Consider the following 19,122-nt stretch of genomic DNA (forward strand, 5'->3'; position numbering starts at 1 on the left):
AAAATGGGAAAGGGCACAGAGGGGTTTAAAAACTTGCCCATGAGTCACACAGCTGATCAGTGATGCTATTCAGGCATACCCCCACAAATAACCCCCTTTTTCCATCAACACATACTTTTCTGGATAGAGCCGAGTGGAAGAGGATTTCAAGTCTGATGCTACTCTGGAACTCCCTTCAGGGGCGTGTCCTCCCAGCTCTGGAGGTTCCCAGGAAGGAGGTTCACCGGGCAACTAGCCCAGGCTCTGGGCAGTGAGAGGGAGGGAGCGCAGGCCACCCCGAGACAGTGATGGAGACCAGCAGCCCGCGGCCCCCAAGGCCCAGCCCCAGTGCAGGGTTGAGCCTGGACGCACGGCTGGGCGTGGACACGCGCCTCTGGGCCAAGGTATTGTTCACCGCGCTCTACTCGCTCATCTTCGCGCTGGGCACAGCGGGCAATGCGCTGTCCGTGCACGTGGTGCTGAAGGCACGGGCGGGTCGCCCCGGACGCCTGCGCTATCACGTGTTCAGCCTGGCGCTGTCGGCGCTGTTGCTGCTACTGGTCAGCGTTCCCATGGAACTCTACAACTTCGTGTGGTCCCACTACCCCTGGGTCTTCGGCGATCTGGGCTGTCGTGGCTACTACTTCGTGCGGGAGCTATGTGCCTATGCCACGGTGCTGAGCGTAGCCAGCCTGAGCGCAGAGCGCTGCCTGGCTGTGTGCCAGCCGCTGCGTGCCCGCCGCCTGCTCACTCCGCGCCGCACCCGTCACCTGCTGTCCCTGGTTTGGGTCACCTCACTGGGCCTTGCCCTGCCCATGGCGGTGATCATGGGACAGAAGCACGAAGTGGAGGGGGCCAATGGGGAGCCCGAGCCCGCCTCGCGTGTGTGCACGGTAATGGTGAGCCGTGCCACACTCCAGGTCTTCATCCAGGTAAGGGGGACCCACAGTTGAAGGGGAGAACCTACTCCCTAAAGTTGTCCTCTGTCCTACACACACACACCTTTTTTTTTTTTAAGGAACCATAAGGTGAGCCCGTGAAATGCACATTTTTGTCCCATTAGACTCTGCACCTATTCCACTCCAAACCATGTGGCTCTGGAGTGGGCCTCTCAGAAATCGAGGGGGACGTTTTTCTGTTCCTGTCTTCTGGGAGCTGATGAGGTTTCTGGCCTCACTTCCTGCCCCCTCCTGTCCCGTGAGAACCCCCCTGCCCTGCCCCTCGCACCTCGCACCTCGCACCGCTATTTTCCCTAGTTCTGCCTGGCCTCTCTCTCTCTGGCATTTAGTTCAATAAGTCTTTCTTTGCTCCCTCCCTCCCCAACCCTTCTTAACCCCAGAAGTGAGCTATATTTTTGCCTCTGTCCAAAAGGGGAAGGCTCCCAAGACCTCTCCTCTCCTGCCCCCTCCCCTAGTCTGTGATCCACTCACAGCAATTTGCAGTGCTTTTTTTGAAAGCAAGTCTTACCTTCCCAAGTACTTGGTCCAGTGGTCCTTGTAACCAGGGCCCTCTGAGTTTTCTCTTCACTGTTCAAATGAGCCTGAGCGGAACACACACTGGTGTAGTGAGAGACACCAACACAGCCACTCCAGCATCCTTCCCAGACATCCAAAGGACCAAACACGCTGTGGCCAGCATCCCTTCACTACCCAAGAGCATGCAAAGGATGCCATCCAGTGCACAGGACACATGTGGGATTCGAGGGCTGCACAGACAGCTGGACCATCATCCCTCTGCACTGCATTGCTGGCCAGGTGTAGACTGTAATCTGGGGGGAACTGCTGAGATGTTCAGGTCCTTGTGGCCCAGAACAAAGAGTTGGACCAGGGGCACACTCACAGGTTTATGGGAGGGGAGCACTTCCAGGATTGAAGTGGACATAGAGCAAGGGAGAAGGGTTAGAAGCTCAAGGTCACTCAACCAGGAGAGTGGAGTGGTGGCAACCTTTTATGGGTCAATTGCATAGCACCTGCCTTCTTCTGCATTTGTAATCCATGGACATGCTCTGTCTCTTACCTGTAGCCATGGGTAAGGATTATTTGCCTTTCTCTGTTATTGGTTTCTTTCTCTCCCCACCCTATTCTTCTGCCTCAGTACAAGGCTGCAGCCCCTGACATAAGGTTCCCTCTGTTCCTCTTCACCACCCTGTGTGTGTCAGCTGGGGTGGGTAGGGAGAGAGGACACATGTGACCTTCCTTTTCACCGAAGAGGGATGGGGAGGAAGCATGAGAGGGGCCAATTGTTAAACTGTGCCCATGTTAAACCGAGTTCTATGGGGCTGCTTCATCCCTATCTGGTCCAACTTTCCCTCCAGGAGAGAAGAGAAGCAAATGCCGATAATGGTCTGTTTGGATGGATTTGCTTTTAAGAAGAGTTTGGCATTTAAAACATTGTGTCCATTTCTAGCACTGAGTTCAGCCACTATAGGGGAGGGAAGGGATGGAGGGAAGCGGCGGGGTGTTCTGGTCAAGATGCTGCTGCAAGCCATGCAGACACAAGAAGAAACTTCAGCCTACAGAAGGACTCGGGACAAGGATGGCGGGGAGCAATGGCACCCTAAGTCAGAATGAAGGGTGTGCTGGCTCCCAGGAGGACTTTCTTCTGTTCTTTGTCCCTGCTTTGGTCCTAATTCAGAAAGGGATGTTTACCTGTCCATGGGCAGTGTTCACATGCCCGAGTTTGCCTGAATGCCAAAATCATGGCACCAGTATCATGAGAGCATTAAACGTGACCCTGTGAGAGTGTAGGGATACCGCACAGCAGGTCCTCAGCCCGTGTCCCCCAACTTTCTGTCCCCACTTATACTCTAGAGGGTTGTTCTCCAGTTTTCCTTCTCACCGAAGCATCTAGCCTGGATCACTGCGCAGCCTTTGAAGTCTCCCCATAAACATACGAGTGGTGGGTGGAGCCCTCAGGAGCTGCCCATGTGGCCTCTGGAACAATCACTGGGAGAACGAGTGGGGAGAGAGGACCCACAGGCCACCCCTCTGCTGTCTTTGCCCCCAGTATCTCTGGAGGTCCCACTTGGCTTTGGATTCCGTTTTGTCGCATGGCTCTGGATGTTACTGTAGCTGCTCTTCCTGGACAGACTGAGCCTCCGCTTGCCACAGCCTTCTGTGTGCTAACCTCCAAGACTGTGATTTTAAAAATGGATTCCTTTTATTTTTTAATCACATGTCTATGTCTGCGTGTAAGGGTTTGTCCACAATGAGTGCAGGTACCTGCAGAGGCCAGAAGAAGACATCAGACTTCCTAAAGCCGGAATTACAGGTTGTTGTGACCTGCCCAACATGGATGTTGGGAACAGAACTCTGGTCCTCTGTCAGAGCAGCAAGTGTTCTGAACCACTGAACCATCTCTCCAGCCCATAAAATGCTACTTTTTTGTTTATTTGTTTTTCGAGACAGAGTTTTTCTCTATAGCCCTGGCTTTCCTGGAACTTGTTCTGTGGAGCGGGCTGGCCTCGAACTCACAGAAATCCACCTGCCTCTTCCTCCCGAGTGCTGGGATTAAAGGTGTGCACTGCCATGACCTCGCTTATGGACTGTGGTTTTAAAATAAAGGTAACCAGTCAATGGGAGCCGTTTGAAGATCCTGATTGAACAGAAAGACTGCAGAGTAGGCTGGGGCACTCAGAGGCCTGAAGACAGTGACTGAGGAGGTTGAGCATCTAATGATGTCTCTCTTTTCTGCCTCCTATCCACAGGGAAGAATGGGTTCTCTGTGGCCTTGGGCTTGTACTGTGGCGGCACAGTTCTGAGCCTTTCCTTAGCTTTACCTTCCAGGCCTTTCTGTCCCCGCTTCTGCTGATGCAGATTCTGAGTTCAGAGCCAACCTGATGGCCAGAGCCGCAGGCACTGCCCCCGTAACGCTTGGCATTACCTTCACAGGTGAATGTACTGGTGTCCTTCGTGCTTCCCTTGGCACTCACCGCCTTCCTGAACGGGGTCACTGTCAACCACCTGATGGCCCTCTACTCCCACGTACCATCAGCCTCCACCCCAGTCAACTCGATCCCCAGCCGCCTGGAGCTTTTGAGTGAGGAAGGCCTCCTGGGTGTCATCGCGTGGAGAAAGACCCTATCCCTGGGGATCCAAGCCAGCCTGCTGAGACACAAAGATACCAGCCAGATCCGCAGCCTCCAGCACAGCGCCCAGGTTCTCAGTTAAGTACTCCATCACAACACTCCCCTGAGGGAGAGGAGCCTGGGGAACCAGGGCTGCCTCTATCGGTCCCTAGCGGGATGAGCTCGGCAAGCCACTGTCCTTCTCTAGATCTCCTTTGCCCTGTACCTTGGAGGCGCTGGACGTTCATCCATAGCATTCCCTCACAAACACAATGGGGTCATTAAAAGAAAGAAGTGGAGTTCTAAATGAAAGCACAGATCTGTCCAGAGAGTAGCTTACCCAGGACACAGGCAGAGACCTGGCTCTGTCTCAGAAAGTGGGTGTGTGTGACAAGACCAGGCGGAGCGCCAGTGGAGGACTTCAGTCTGGCGATTGTGGACGCTCAGACTGGCTGGGTCCCCAAACCCCATTTCCTCTCTACCCCATCTGTTTACTTGCCTGCCTTTGGTAATGATCAGGAACAATCTGGCCTTGTAAGGGACACTTTAAAAGGCACAGGAAAACAGGATCTCTCCATGCAACCATCATGCCCTAGTTGAAATCTGGGCCCTAGCAGAATTCTGGAAGGATCCGATGAGATAGGCCTGTGCTCTCTGCAACATCACAGTCTCGTGGGAAAAGATGTTAAGAGCTGAGTGCACAGTGAGGCGATGATTGGCACAAAGTCAGCCGGGTGGGAATAGCTAGCCCTAAGTTGGGAGTGTGTTCCAGCATGCATCAGGCTTCAGTCTACAGCTGCTGGGCAGAAGTTCCAAGAGCCAACATCTAGCAGATCCATTCCCTTCACATTTTCTTAGCATATGGACGAAATAGCACCCCCAAACTTCAGAGTGTACGGCAATGATATGGGACGGCCCAGCCAAGAGTTTCCAACCCACGAGGTCTTAAGTGGCATGATGATGATTCTGTATTTGGACCAGGATACTAGTCAGTGCCGCCGCTGCTACTGCTGCTGCTGCTGCTGCTGCTGCTGTGGGGCCCACACTGGGTTATACGTGAGTGGCTGCTCATGAGAGGACGAGGAAAAGTTGTTAGAGTCCAGTGGGGAGGACTTTCACAGGTGGCAATAACGGAGACAAGGAAGAGCTAGAGTGGACAGTTGCTGGGAAAGAGCCCACTGAAAGCGAAGTGAGGAAGGATAAAAACCTAAGAATGTTCTGGTCTCTAGCCTGATGATGGTACCACCATCCGTCCAGCCAGGAGGAGTTCTGGGATGAGCTTTGCAGGGCACAAAAGGCACTTGCAGTATGTTGCCCAGGCACACAGGTGGGACTATCTCGCTATGAGTTGGGAGTGTATTCCAGTAGTTGATGGAAGATTCTGGAAGCATGTTGTGTCCAAGGACAGGGCAAGTTCATATCCAATAACTTAAAGTTCTCTTCCCATCCTTTGGCTCCAGGAAGAGGTCACAGGAATTGCTGCTGTCACCTTGGGCACCTTCCTCCATGGACGATGATGTAACTGAGAACGTGTTTACTTTCTGTCTGCTATGTCCTCTCTCTCTCTCCCACTGTCCTGCAGGAGCCATTGTGGCTGTGTATGTCATCTGCTGGCTGCCGTACCATGTCCGCAGGCTCATGTACTGCTACATCCCTGATGACGGGTGGACTGAGTAAGTGGACTGAGGCTATCTGGTCACTGAGAAGGGACTGTTGGGCTGGCTTGGAGCCAGGCAATGGATCCTCAGCTGCCAAGTTTTCTGGATTTCTGACCTATAGTCTATTTGGTCCTGCTCAGGATCTCAAAAACCTTCCATCTGGAGGTGGGGAACAAGGCATTGTGGGGGTCTTTTGTTTGTTTTTAAATTATTTTATTTCATGTGCATTGGTGTTTTAGCCTGCATATATATTTGTGTAAGGGTACTGGATACCCTGGAGCTGGAGTTACAAACACTTGTGAGTTGCCATGTGGGTGCTGGGAACTGAACCCGGGGCCTCAGGAAGAACAGTCAGTGCTCTTAACTGCTGAGCCATCTCTCCAGCACTGTTCATTTGTCTTCAGACCAAGTCTTGCTATACTGCCTCAACTGACCTAGTATTCTCCTAGTAGCCAAGCACAGCAATCCTCCTGCCTCAGTCTCCCAAGGACTGGAGTAAGAGGCTTATTTCATGCCTGTCAGGATCAGGGCACCCTCTGAAAACATCCCTGACCTGGTAAGACCATAGGTATGACAGGCATCATGGATAGTTGGGTTATGAGCATCTTGACACCAGAACAAACCAATGCTCGCAGCCCAGGAAGGGAGGTAAAGGCCATGTTTATTACAAGGAGAAAGAGAAAGACACAACATAGTTTCGCGATCTAATAAAAACTGTGTGGAGAATAGGATGTGAACCCTCTTTTATTAAAGTTAGAGAAGAGAAAAATCATGGGTTAGAAATACAGCTCAGCTGGTAGAGTTATTGCCTAGCAACCACAAAGCCCTGTCTAAGTTACGGTTTCTGTTGCTATGAAGACACCAGGACCATGGCGACTCTTATAAAGAAAAACACTTAATTGGGGTTAGCTTACAGTTCAGAAGTTTAGTTCGTTATCATCGTGTTTGGAGGCATGGCGGTGTGCAGGTAGACATAGTGCTGGAGAGGAAGTGAGAGTGATAAAGAGAGCTCCATCTTTATCTGCAGGTGACAGGAAGTGAACTGGGGCACTGGGCATGGCCTGAGCAGATATGAGACCTCAAAGCCCACCCCCGCAGGCCAACAAGGCCGTATGTATTGCAACAAAGCCACAGCTCCTAATAGTGCTAATTCCTATGAGCCTAGGAGGGTCAATTACATTCAGACATCACAAGGAGCATATGCCAAGCCCTTACCACTGCCGAGGAGTTCTGCTACAGGGAACACGACTTCTGAAAAACTAAACAAAAACTTCCCTTGTGAGTAACGCCACATCTCCTCGACCATACTACAAAGCGCAGGGTTCCCAGCATTTCACTGACCTCGGCAGATAGCCTCTGTCATCAGGGGAGCCATCTGCCGCATAGGTGGTCAGTAATCATAAGCAGGGATTATCACCACAGAGCCTGGCTGAACTGCACCAGGGAATGGCAGCGATAGGAATTTGAACTCTCCGCACCGAGTGTCCGAAAGACCTTCCTTGCTGACCCAGCACTATGGAGGAGGGACAGGAACTCTACAGCAGGACTCGCAGGCACTGTGAGGAGGTGACAATCTCTAACTAGACCCCTGGGTTTCCCTTTCAGCACACTCTACAATTTCTATCACTACTTCTACATGGCGACCAACACGCTCTTCTACGTCAGCTCGGCAGTGACCCCAGTCCTCTACAACGCTGTGTCTTCCTCCTTCAGGAAGCTCTTCCTGGAATCCCTCAGCTCTCCGTGTGGTGAACAGCACTCCCTGGTGCCCTTACCCCAAGAAGCCCCAGAGTCACCCCCTAGTACATACAGTTTCCGGCTTTGGGGATCACCAAGAAACCCCAGCCTGGGTGAAATACAAGTATGAAGAGAATAACAATGACTGCCTGGGACATGCCCATCAGACAAGCCACGCCATCACTAACAATCCAGGTGGACCTCCTGACCCAGCTCAGTCATTGAGCAGTGCCTACTGCAGGCAAGCCACATAACACCCACTACCCTCAGCTTCCCACCTGTGCTACCGAGTTAAATAGGAACCGTTGCCTAGTGATGAAGGTGTCCAGTGCCAGGCCTGGTACATAGCCAATACTCAATAAATTTAGCTGGTGCTAATCTTTTTTTTTTCTCTCTCTCTGTATGTATATATGTGTGCGTGTGTTTCGGCATGTGCGTGTGAACACACATGTGTATGCACATTCATGTTTGTGTATCTTATGTGGTCTTGTGTGTCCAGGTGCTCATGTATGTGGAGGCCAGAGATCAACCATTGTCTTAGATAGGGTTTCTATTGCTGTGAAGAGACACCATGATCATGGCAACTCTTATAAAGGACAACATTTAATTGGGGCTGGCTTACAGTTCAGAGGTTTAGTTCATTATCATCACGAAGGGAAGCATGGTGGCCTGCAGGCAGACATGGTACTGGAGAGGGAGCTGAGAGTTCTACATCTGGATCAGCAGGCAGCAGGAAGAGAGAGACACTGGGCCTGACTCGAGCATTTGAAACCTCAAAACCCACCCACCAGTGACACACTTCCTCCAACAAGGTCATATGTCCCAATCCTTTTAAATAGTGCCACTCCCCATGAAGGCCATTTTCATTCAAACCACCACAAGCATCCACCTTGTTTTTGAGACACTGTCTCTTCTAGGACTTGAATTCGCCAAACATGTTAGACTAGCTGAATAGAGTCCACGTGTCCTGTCACTGTCTCCCTGGCACTAGGATTCCAAGTGTATGCCACCACCACACCCATGCATGTTTAAAAAGAATGGATTATGGTAATTGTTTTAGGATTTCTTAATTTTTTTCCCAAGGTTTCTCTGTATAACTTTGGAACCTCTCCTGGAAGTCATTCTGTATACCAGGCTAGTCTTGAACTCACAAAGATCTGCTTGCCTCTATCTCCTGAGCACCAGGATTAAAGATGTGCACCACCACCACCTGACTTGTGTTAGGATTTCTGTGAAGAGACACTACGACCACAGAAACTCTTAAAAAGGAAAGTGATGGAGGAGGGTCATCTGTCTATGTGTTACTTTCATTGGTTAATAAAGAAACTGCCTTGCCCCTTTGATAGGACAGAAAATTAGGTAGGAGGAGTAAACAGAACAGGATGCTGGGTAGAAGGCAGTGAGGCAGACGCAATGAAGCTCCGGCCCAAGATGGACATAGGCTAGAATACTTCCCGGTAAGCCACCACCTCATGGTGCTACACAGATTATTAGAAATGGGTTAAGCAAGTTACAAGAGTTAGCCAAGAAGAGGCTAGAACTAACAGGCCAGGCAGTGTTTAAAAGAATACAATTTGTGTGTTGTTATTTCGGGTGTAAAGCTAGCCATGCAGAGCCTGGGTGGGACGAAAAGCAGGCCTGCTCGCCTCTTCACTACAGGAAAACATTTAATTGGGATGGCTCACTCACAGTTCAGAGGTTTAGTTCATTATCACCATGGTGTGGCATGGTGTGCAGGCAGATACGGTGTTGGAGAAGTAGTCAAGAGTCCTACATCTTGACTTGAAGGCAACAGGAAGCGGTCTGCCTCCATGGGTGTAGCTTGGGCATATCTGAGAACACAAAGGATGGGTAATGAACTGGAAGTGTAAGCCAAACAAACCCTTTCCTCTCTAAGTTGCTTTAGATCAGTATTTACCAGAGCAACAGAAAAACAAACTAAACCAGCACCCCCCACCCCATCATCTTGCTTCTTCAGTTTCTGGCAAGACAATCCTTGATGCTCTATGCTCGAAGATCTCTCACTCCAGCCTGCACCTCCTTGTCCCATGATCTTGGTATGCTTGTGTTTCTCAGGGGGCATGCCACTCAGGGCTACCTTCACTCTAGGACAGTGGTTCTCAACCTTCCCTAATGCTCAAACCCATTAATACAGTTCCTCATGTTGTGGTGACCCCCAACTATAAAATTATTTTCATTGCTACTTCGTAGCTGTAATTTTGTTACTATTATGAATCATACTGTAAATATCTGTGTTTTCCGACGGTCTTGGGTGACCCCTGTGAAAGGGGTCACAACCCAGAGGTTGAGAAGGGCGGCTCTAGTGTAATCTTAGCCAGTTTACATAGTAAGGACCCATTTCCAAATGAGGCCAGAATCCTGAGGTGTTGAGGGTTAGTACCAATATGTCATTGTGGGGCCCAATACCTCTTTTGAAGATCACAAAAACCCCCACCTGGGAGGGCAGGCAGGCCTGCACCTCTGGATAAAGGTTTCTGTTGAACAGGGACAGGCACAAGCATGACCCCAGTCCCCAGAAAGAATACAAGAGCTTGCCAGAGTTTAATGAAGAGAGAAACTGGGGCAGTGTATTCGGGGAATGACAAATTCACTCACAGGATCCTTGTTTCTTCCCTAGGCATGAAGGCTTTTAAAAATCAGCACTGGCCTTTCCAACTGCTTTGCCCATTAAGATGCTAATCTTTTCTGAGTTGGGACATCTGCCCAGACAAGCAGATTGAAAAAGAAATGAGATCAGTTGTTGCTGGAGGCTGCCTTGGTTCATGGTCCTCCCTCAAATAAAAGCTGTCTGTAGAAGCTGAAGACAGGTCGAATGATTTCAGTGCAAATTTCTGAATGAAAAGAGATTAATAAACTCGGATCCCCAGGTACTTCGCAAAAGGTGTAAAATCCAGTGGGTTTGGTACCGACTCGTGTTTGTTATAGACTCATGTCCAATATGCAGCCCAAGTGGGCTTCCAGTGAAAAGATATGGAATCAATACATTTATCCAATACAGAGCGAGAGAAGCCGACAGTACCTTCCACTCTGTGACAGTGGCGGCAGTAGGTTAAGATGGGAAGCTGCCGAATGTTGACAGGGATGTTACTCTGCTCGAAGGTCTACTCTTTCCTCACCTAACACCAGTGCAGTCTTAGGTCACTTAGTCTCTTTGTTAAAATGGTCCCAATGACATCTACTTCAGAGTACTGCTGCATTAATAGGATGGCATAATGGCTAGCCAAGACTCAGTGGTGTTTGCTGACCTTGGGATTTACTCTTTGGCTAACACATGTCCTGGAGACCTGAGTCCAAGGATCCTGGCTTCTGTTGTTGCTCTCCCAACCCCAAGATAGGATGCTGTAAGAACCCCAACTTACCTACTCTTACAAACTCCAAGTCTCCAGTATTTCTCATCTCTCATCGTAATATTCTCTACACTGCTGAAAGCATTTGGGTAGCTTTTCTCTTTAGGGACCACACATATCAGAAAGGCATGTGCGAGCCCAGATGACGAGAAACAGAGAATGAAGCTCTAAAGTCAGGAGCTAGAGCAGTGGTTCTCAACTGGTGGGTCATGACCTTTTTGGGGAAATCAAATGACCCTTTCACAGGTCCTGCATATCAGGTGCTTACATTACAATTCATAACAGTAGCAAAATTACAGTTATGAAGTAACAACGAAAATAATTTTATGAAGTAACAACGAAAATAATTTTATGGTTGGGGGTCACCATAACGTGAGGGATCGTATTAAAGGGTTGCAGCCTTAGGAAAGTTGTGAACCACTAAGCTAGAGAATTCTGGGTCACCATGTATGCTCATGTCACTTACTCATGAAGACCCATCAAGCATATACGTGGAGCCCCAGGCCCCTGGTGACTCAAGCTGAGTTGAACTCAGGTAATGGTGAAATTTGTGTTTGGTTTGGAGCATTATATTGGGGTTTAAGGGTATTCTAGCTGGTTAGATTTGAACCCGAGGCCTCCAGGACTTATCCTGGAGAATAACTTATCCTGGCTTAAGATAATTAAGGGTCTCAACCAGCCACGTATCCTGGCAAGGATTCTTCTGGCTCTTGGAGTGCTCCCTAAGTGAAGAAACTGGACATATAACAGTTGGTTGTGTTGGAACTGTCAGAGACACTTGAGTGTGGCTTCTGTACAAAATGACATGTGGCCAAGAGTCTATGACACCACCTCTCCTATCAGAATGTCTGTAGAACGGGAAGAACTCAAGACATCAGGAAAAACCATGTGGTGGAGACTAAAAGCCTTAGAACCTCACTAACTCCACAGCTACTAAAGATTTTTTAACTAATAGTTGGCACATGCTTCATTACCGATATAGCAAGCTAAGTCTTCCAGTTCAGAATAAGTGGAAGGTTTCAGTTGGTAGAGTGCTTTACCCAGCATGCAGGAAGCCTGGGTTTGGTCCCCAGCATCATATTAAACAGGCATGATGGTACATATAATCCCAACTCCCAGAGGCAGAGACAGGGGGATTACTGTAAATTCATAGCCAGCCTAGTAAATTCAAGGCTGACTAGAGCTACATAGTGAAGCCCTATTTCCAAACCAAAACAAATAAAAATCAGAAGAAGTTGGGGCTCTTTGGTTTCTTGGTGCTAGAGTGTAGATGGGAGATTTTCTCGTGGCATCTCTACCCCTGGTCTGTACCTCCTAGTTTTTTCCTTCTTTAGGAGAGTTCAGAGAGAAACTGGTAGGAATATTAACCCAAAAGAGCAGATTTCAATCCTGCCTAGAAAAGAGACCAGGAGGAGTGTGTAGCAACCAGCCCTGCCCCTAGGAAAGAGGTACAGTCTTCCAAACAAAGAGCAAAGTCAAGGGCAAGCTTTGCCAATTAGAGAAAGTGAACTGGTCAGACTATTCTTTAATCCATGACTCCAAAGAATGACCCCGGGCACAGGAGCCTGGGGAAGGGTGCAGAGCATGCTGCAAATGGGCTGGAACACACTCCCGAAGGTGATTGTGGTTAGAATTGTTGGTGACACAGCTGCCATACTTCACAAGGAAGCAGGGTGCATGAAGCATTACAAAGAAAGAAGTTGGGACCAAAAGATCTTGGAAGCAAGATGATGATGGAGGAGCATACAGCAAGGACATGGAGTCATGGTTCGGTGATACACTTGGAAGCTCTTCAGTAAGAGGAGAGGAAAAGAGAGAAACAAGACCTGGGAGGCATGGAAGAACAGTGGTAATAATAAGAAACCACAAGATTTTCTGAGAGAGAAGAGCAGGGACTTGGTAGGAAGTTTTAAAATGACCTGTATTTTTATTAATAATAATAATAATAATAATGACACAGATTAATGGAGTTTGGTACAATGATTCTTTTCCTATGCGTATGTGAGAGTCGTATGCGCACTATGTGAGTGCAATACCCAAAGATTCCAGAAGAGGGCATCATCTCCCGGAATGGGAGCTATAAACAGTTATGACTAGCCATGCAGTGTTAAACCTGGGTCCCCAAGAAGAGCAGCATGTGCTCATAACCACTGGGGTGTCTCTCCAGCCCCTGCTGTGATATTTCAACCATTTATACAGCATACAGTGGTCAATTTGGGGTAATTAGCACTCCCCTCCATCATTGTTTGTTTTCAGACTTCGGGCTTCTCTGTTCTAGATCTCTAGAACACATTTTATGTGATTGTATTGATTACAGCCATCCCCTTGTTCTCCTGTGAGTTGGGGGCACCATCAACCCCTTTCCATTCTGCCTTCCCCACCCTCATTTTTTCCAGCCTCTGGACATGACTTCTTCACATTCTGGGTGACTTTCTTCAGCTTCCATGTACAACAGAACATAGTGGTGCTTGTCTTTCTGCGCCTGATCTACTGAAATGTTTGTTTGCTTGCTTGTTTTTGCAGCACTGGGGAATAAAGCCAGGGACTTGTGCATGCTGGGCAAGCGAAACCATCAGAGCTACATCCTCAGCCTTTCTGGGCATTTTAATATGAGAAATGATAGGAAAATCTGTGAAACACAAGAAGGGGCATTACTGAACACATGAAACTTCCTTTTACAAAAAAAAATCACAAAATTCCACACAAGTATAAGTATTATTATTATTATTTTTTTTGAGACAGGTTTTCCTTGTGTAACTCTAGCTGTCCTGGAACTCATTCTGTAGACCAGGCTGGCCTCAAACTCAGAGATCTGCCTGCCTCTGCCATCAGAGTGCTGGGATTAAAGTTGTTCTCCATGTTCTGGATAACCCTTGAAAAGCGATTGAAAGATGAACCAACTCTAAGGAAAGCCCAGGCCAGAGAGGCAGACAGATGTGGACAGAGATCAAGTCCAGGCTGGGGTGCAAGACTTAGAGCCAGACAGATGTGGACAGAGATCAAGGCTGGGGTGCAAGGCTGAGAGGCAGACAGATGTGGACAGATCAAGTCCGGGCTGGGGTGCAAGACTGACCTATACTGTGCCTCCTTGTGTGACTTTTTCTATGCAGGAGGAGAAGTTAAGATTTGCCAAGCACGTAGAACAGGGGTGGGGAAGTGTTATATAAATGGAAAGTAATAAATATGTATTCCATTAAATATGTGGAAATGAACACACTTTATTTGCCTGGCGCATAAAATTGGCAGGTCCCAAACAGGGATCTCATCTCTCTTGCCTTGAGGAGTCCAAGACAACCAAATAGACAGACACTGGCAAAACAGATGTCTGGGCAGAAAACTCAAGAAATTTTAAAAAGTACTCCAATTGCCAAGGAAATACGAGGTCATATTAAGGACGTTAAAACCGGCATTGAGTCTTTCGAGAGAAAGGAGACAGGAGAGGCAGAAGTGTAACAGAGAAGATTATCAAGGGCCAGGAGCACTTGATAACGAGGAAGCAGGATGGTGACCGGTCTGGCCTTCACGAGGACTGGGAAGGTAATTCTACAGAAACAATGCAAAGGTGGGCAGCTTCCCGGGAGGCAGGCTCCACGGCCCCCACAGTTCCACAGCTAGAGAGCTATGGTTATAAACTACCTCCTTGAGTGTGAAAAGCCAAGGACAGTCAGTCAGTGAGCCGCAGCAGGATGGTCAACGCTACCAACCTGGTAGGAGCTAGAATCACATGGTTAACATTGTCAAATTCTAGGCGCATCTGTGAGGAGGTTCCTAGGCTGGATTAGGTGAGGCCAGACTATCCACCCTAAATACGAATGACAGCATTCTAGGGGCTGGGGTTCCATACTGAAAGGAAAGAGAGGTGCTGGCTGAGCACTGTCATTCATCTCTCTCTGCTTCCTGACTGCGAATGTCATGTGACCAGCCGCTTCCTGCATCTGCCACCACACCTTCTCCACCATAGCCCACACCTTCAAACCATGAGCCCTGTAAACCCTGCCTTCCTTAAGTGGCTTCTGTTGGGTCTTTTCCATAGCAACAAGCAGAGCAGGCAATACACAAAGTTTCTCGACTTCACGAGAAGCTTGATATGGGAGCAAACAATCAGAACTGAATCTGTGAGACCACAGAAACTGTAACCCAACAATTAGGCTCTGTCCAAACAGCAAGTGAATTCTGAGATCTCAGAAGCTTAACCCAGGCTGGGGGTGGGGGTCAGGGTGGGCGTGTCCTGGGTTATAGGTTCTTGTCGTAGAACACCATCAAGAGGAGGAAGATGGCTGTTTGTGGTCCTGGCTCCTTCCATTTCTTGGGACCTCCCTCCTAACACAGCCACATCCTGGAGTCTCACACAGGTTTCAGAAGCATTGTCTAAAGGCAAACACTAAGCTGCAGTGAGCAGGAAAAACAAGAGCAAGCTAAGAATGTTCCATCGCCCAAGAGATCACCTGTGTCAATCAGACTTCGGGGGCAGGTCCTGTGGATCAGAGAGCACCAGCTTCCGACGTTTCCTCTCCCTGATGGGCATGTTATAAACACCACCTTCTAGTTTCTCCCTGCCTCCTGATTTTCCCTTTCCCACTGTCAGAGCCCTAACCTCGTTTACGGTATTTGCAGGAGAGGAGATGCTACATATAGCTTAGCATTCTCTACTCTCTCTACTCCAGGAGCCCAGCTGCTCTGTCGGGCTAGAAAAAGGAAAATCAGTTTTCTCCACAACTGTCACTAGGCATCATCAGCCATTTGTATTGCTGACATTTCCTGCTGTATCTAGCTCGTAGCAGTGTCCCCGCGTCTGCAAAGCCTTGTGGCCACTGTTTCTCCCAGTAACCGCCAACAGAGGAAGTGTTATTCTAGACCTGTAGCTGAGCTTTATGTTTTGGATGAACATTGTCATCTCACCTTTTTTCTGGTTTTAACCTTGTTTAAAGTTGCTCAGTGAGATCCGGTTCACTCTACACATCTCCACACATCTCCACACATCTCCACACATCTCCACACAGCTCCACACATCTCCACACAGCTCCACACATCTCCACACAGCTCCACACATCTCCACACATCTCCACACAGCTCCACACAGCTCCACACATCTCCACACAGCTCCACACATCTCCACACAGCTCCACACATCTCCACACAGCTCCACACAGCTCCACACATCTCCACACATCTCCACACATCTCCACACAGCTCCACACAGCTCCACACATCTCCACACATCTCCACACAGCTCCACACAGCTCCACACATCTCCACACAGCTCCACACAGCTCCACACATCTCCACACAGCTCCACACATCTCCATACAGCTCCACACATCTCCACACAGCTCCACACAGCTTCCCTCTCCTCCCACTCTCTGGCATTAACGGTATTTTTTTTTCTGGGTCTTTACTGTGTTAATTTCTGCAGTTCCTGTTTCCGTATCTTGTTCAGCTGCCTTCCCTACACACTTCGGGTGACTGTGGAAGCTGAATATGCTTTCTTTTCTCTAATTCAGGGGCTCTCATCCTTCTTCATGCTGTGGTCCCTCCAGTACAGCCCCTCAGGTTGTGGTGACCCCCAACCATAAAATTATTTTTTTATTCCCCCCCCCATAAAATTATTTTTGTTGCTACTTCATAACTGTAATTTTGCTACTGTCATAAGTCATAATGTAAATATCCAATATTCAGGTTAGCTGATACGGGACCCCTGTGAAAGGGTTGGTCAACCCCGCCCCAGGGTTCTCGACCCATAGTTAAGAACTCCTGCCCTTATTTGCTTTGTGTTTTGTTTTCTATCATAGCAAAGGCGAAATAACTAACACAGTCAATCCTCACCTTCCACCTTGAGACAGGGTCTTCCATTGTCCCTACTATGGACGTCAGCCAGGAGCTTCAGGGGTTCTGTTCCCATCTCCCATGTCACTGCAGGATGTGTGCACCCAGCTTTACCTGAGTCCTGGGGTTCCGAACTTGGGTCCCCATGCTTGCACGGCAAATATTGCACTCACTGAGCGATCTCTCCAGCCCTCTGTGGCACAGTTCTTATTTTCTTTCCCAAAGTATACTGTCTTGCTATGAGATCTGAAGCAGGCAGTCCCAGGAAAACACTGGCTAAACTCTGTCTCCTCGAAACATTATCATCTGAACCCACCGTACAAACCAGAAGTGCCTTATATGTTTTATTTATAAGACTGGAGCAGTCGAGAGTGTTAGTTTAAATTAACTAATAAAACAGGGGGAATGGCTTAGGGAATGGCTATTTACAGGAGACGAACTAAACTAGAGACCATCGGTTTTGTTCCAAATCAGGAATCACGACATTCACAAAGTGATTGTTTTATAAACATTGATCTAAATATTTTATACTTGTGTATTTTTTTTTTCATGGGGGAAAAAGGTTGGCAGTAAATCTTTGGCATCAACTTGAACAGGTTTCTCCTTGGACCGTCACCATGCACAGTGCTGTCCACCTCTAATGGGCCCAAGGATTGTGTTTTGATTACGTTTTCAGCAACCTTAGTTTTCCCATTTAGGTCACTCCTAAAGCACTGTTGTCTGGAGGGAGCTGGACAGTGGTGCTTCTGGTTCTTGTCACGGCTTGCGCTCTTTGCATCATAATGTTCATCTTTCAAATGAGAACAGTCATTCAAGAAGTAATATAAAGTGTACACAGAGACCGGCCGCCAGGGGGCATCCTAAGGCGTTGATCTAAACGCCCGCCAGCAGGGGAAACACACGTCTGCTTGCTTCTCTCTAGTCCCACTTTCTCTGGGCAGGCCAGAGATTCTCTCTCTAAATGAACTAAGATGAATAAGAAAGCTCAGGCTGTCTCACTGAAAAGTAAACTTCAAAAAATAAATCTGGTCCTTAACTGGTTTGTTGGGATTTAAGATTCTCTCTCTCTCTCTCTCTCTCTCTCTCTCTCTCTCTCTCTCTCTCTCTCTCTCTCTCCCCTCTGTGTGTGTGTGTGCGCGCACATGCACACAGGCCTGAGCACACACAGAGGTCAGAGGAGAGCATTGGGTCCCTCTGAGCTGGAATTACAGGCATTTGCAGAACGCGTGGCTTGCCCTCTATGTGCTGGGCTCCCAGCTCCAGTCCTCACGACTGGACAGCAAGCACACTTACAATGCTGAGCCGTCGCTCCGGCCCTCTTCACTGTCTTGTACATAACTTTGGCTTTCATTATTTTTTATCATGTAAGCAATTTGGTCCTCTTTCCTTCGGAAGGTAAATCCTCAGTCCACTGCGACAATCCTAATTCCCTCCCTAAAGTCCTTTGGTTTGTAAGAAAACTTCTTTTCCACTTTGCCCTTTCTAAGAGGTAGGGTATTTACCCTGTATTATTTTAAGAGTCCCTTTTTTTCTAAAGTAAAGCAATTCATTTTATCATATTAAACTGGATGCCTTTGGGCTAGCTTCTGCAAAGAAAACTTGGAGATGGTTAAATAATTCTTATTCCTTTTGTCTAGTCTCCGGCCTTTACAGTTAAAATGTTCCTTTGGAATATTGCTCTAGAGGGAGTCATGGGAAACCTACTATGTGAAATCATAGTCACAGGCACTGTGACAAGACGACCCAGGATTCTCTAGAGCAGGTCAAGTTTGTCCGTGGAAGAATATAAATGACAGCAGAGTTCAAATTTCATTCTTCATAAAACAAACTTCAAGATAGCCCAGGGCATGTGGACTGGCTCAGTCTTCAGTTTTCTTGCCATCAAGGACTCGTGGCTGTAGCTTTAAGTCATTATCTGCACAGGACATTGTGACATGTGTCACAAGAGTCTGTGCATGACCAAGTTCATATAGCCTTTGGTCTGAAACCTTCACCAGCCTCAGCGGCAGGTGGGTCCTGACGACCCCACACTCTCAGGAGTTCTTCCAGCCCTGCCCCCTCAGATATGTCGTCCAGTGAGGAAAAAGAGTGGCCTGTCTTCCTTGGCGTTGGCTGTCTGGAACTCATCCCGCAGCCGGAACTGCCATTCATCCTCCAACTCCAGGCGGACCACGGTCTGGCGGAGTGAGTTCCGGTCTTGGCAGATCACACACAAGGTGGCTCCTTGAGAGGGCAATGACAGAGGCATGAAGACAAAGGGGTTGAGTCCTTCCAAAGTACCCACTCTCAATAGCCAACAGCTCGGTGGAAGTGCCAGGCACCCCGTGGCCTCTGGGATCCCACTCGCAATAACCAAGTGGCTGGGTGGAAGAGCCAGGCACCCCGTGGCCTCTGGGATCCCACTCGCAATAACCAAGTGGCTGGGTGGAAGAGCCAGCCACCCCATGGCCTCTGGGATCCCACTCGCAATAACCAAGTGGCTGGGTGGAAG

At 48.6% G+C, this 19,122-nt stretch overlaps 2 protein-coding genes across 2 annotated transcripts in view; one reads left to right on the top strand and one right to left on the bottom strand.

The window, feature by feature from the left end:
* Window positions 1-256: 256 nt before the first annotated feature.
* On the top strand, window positions 257-7,806 carry Ntsr2 (neurotensin receptor 2). The gene is given in 5 exon segments (XM_057776438.1): window positions 257-911; window positions 3,870-4,143; window positions 5,628-5,718; window positions 7,309-7,477; window positions 7,479-7,806. Coding segments are annotated over 5 exon segments (1,374 nt in total). The 5' UTR covers window positions 257-287; the 3' UTR covers window positions 7,695-7,806.
* Window positions 7,807-17,683: 9,877 nt separating this feature from the next.
* The window catches only part of Greb1 (growth regulating estrogen receptor binding 1), a 128,823-nt gene continuing 127,384 nt past the window's right edge, over window positions 17,684-19,122 (bottom strand). Inside the window, exon 34 of the mRNA XM_057785741.1 lies at window positions 17,684-18,854. Within this exon, the coding sequence (XP_057641724.1) occupies window positions 18,691-18,854 (164 nt within the window). The 3' untranslated portion in view covers window positions 17,684-18,690. The remainder of the gene's footprint in view (window positions 18,855-19,122) is intronic.

This window comes from Chionomys nivalis, chromosome 1 (assembly GCF_950005125.1).
Source record: "Chionomys nivalis chromosome 1, mChiNiv1.1, whole genome shotgun sequence".
Lineage (NCBI taxonomy): Eukaryota > Metazoa > Chordata > Mammalia > Rodentia > Cricetidae > Chionomys > Chionomys nivalis.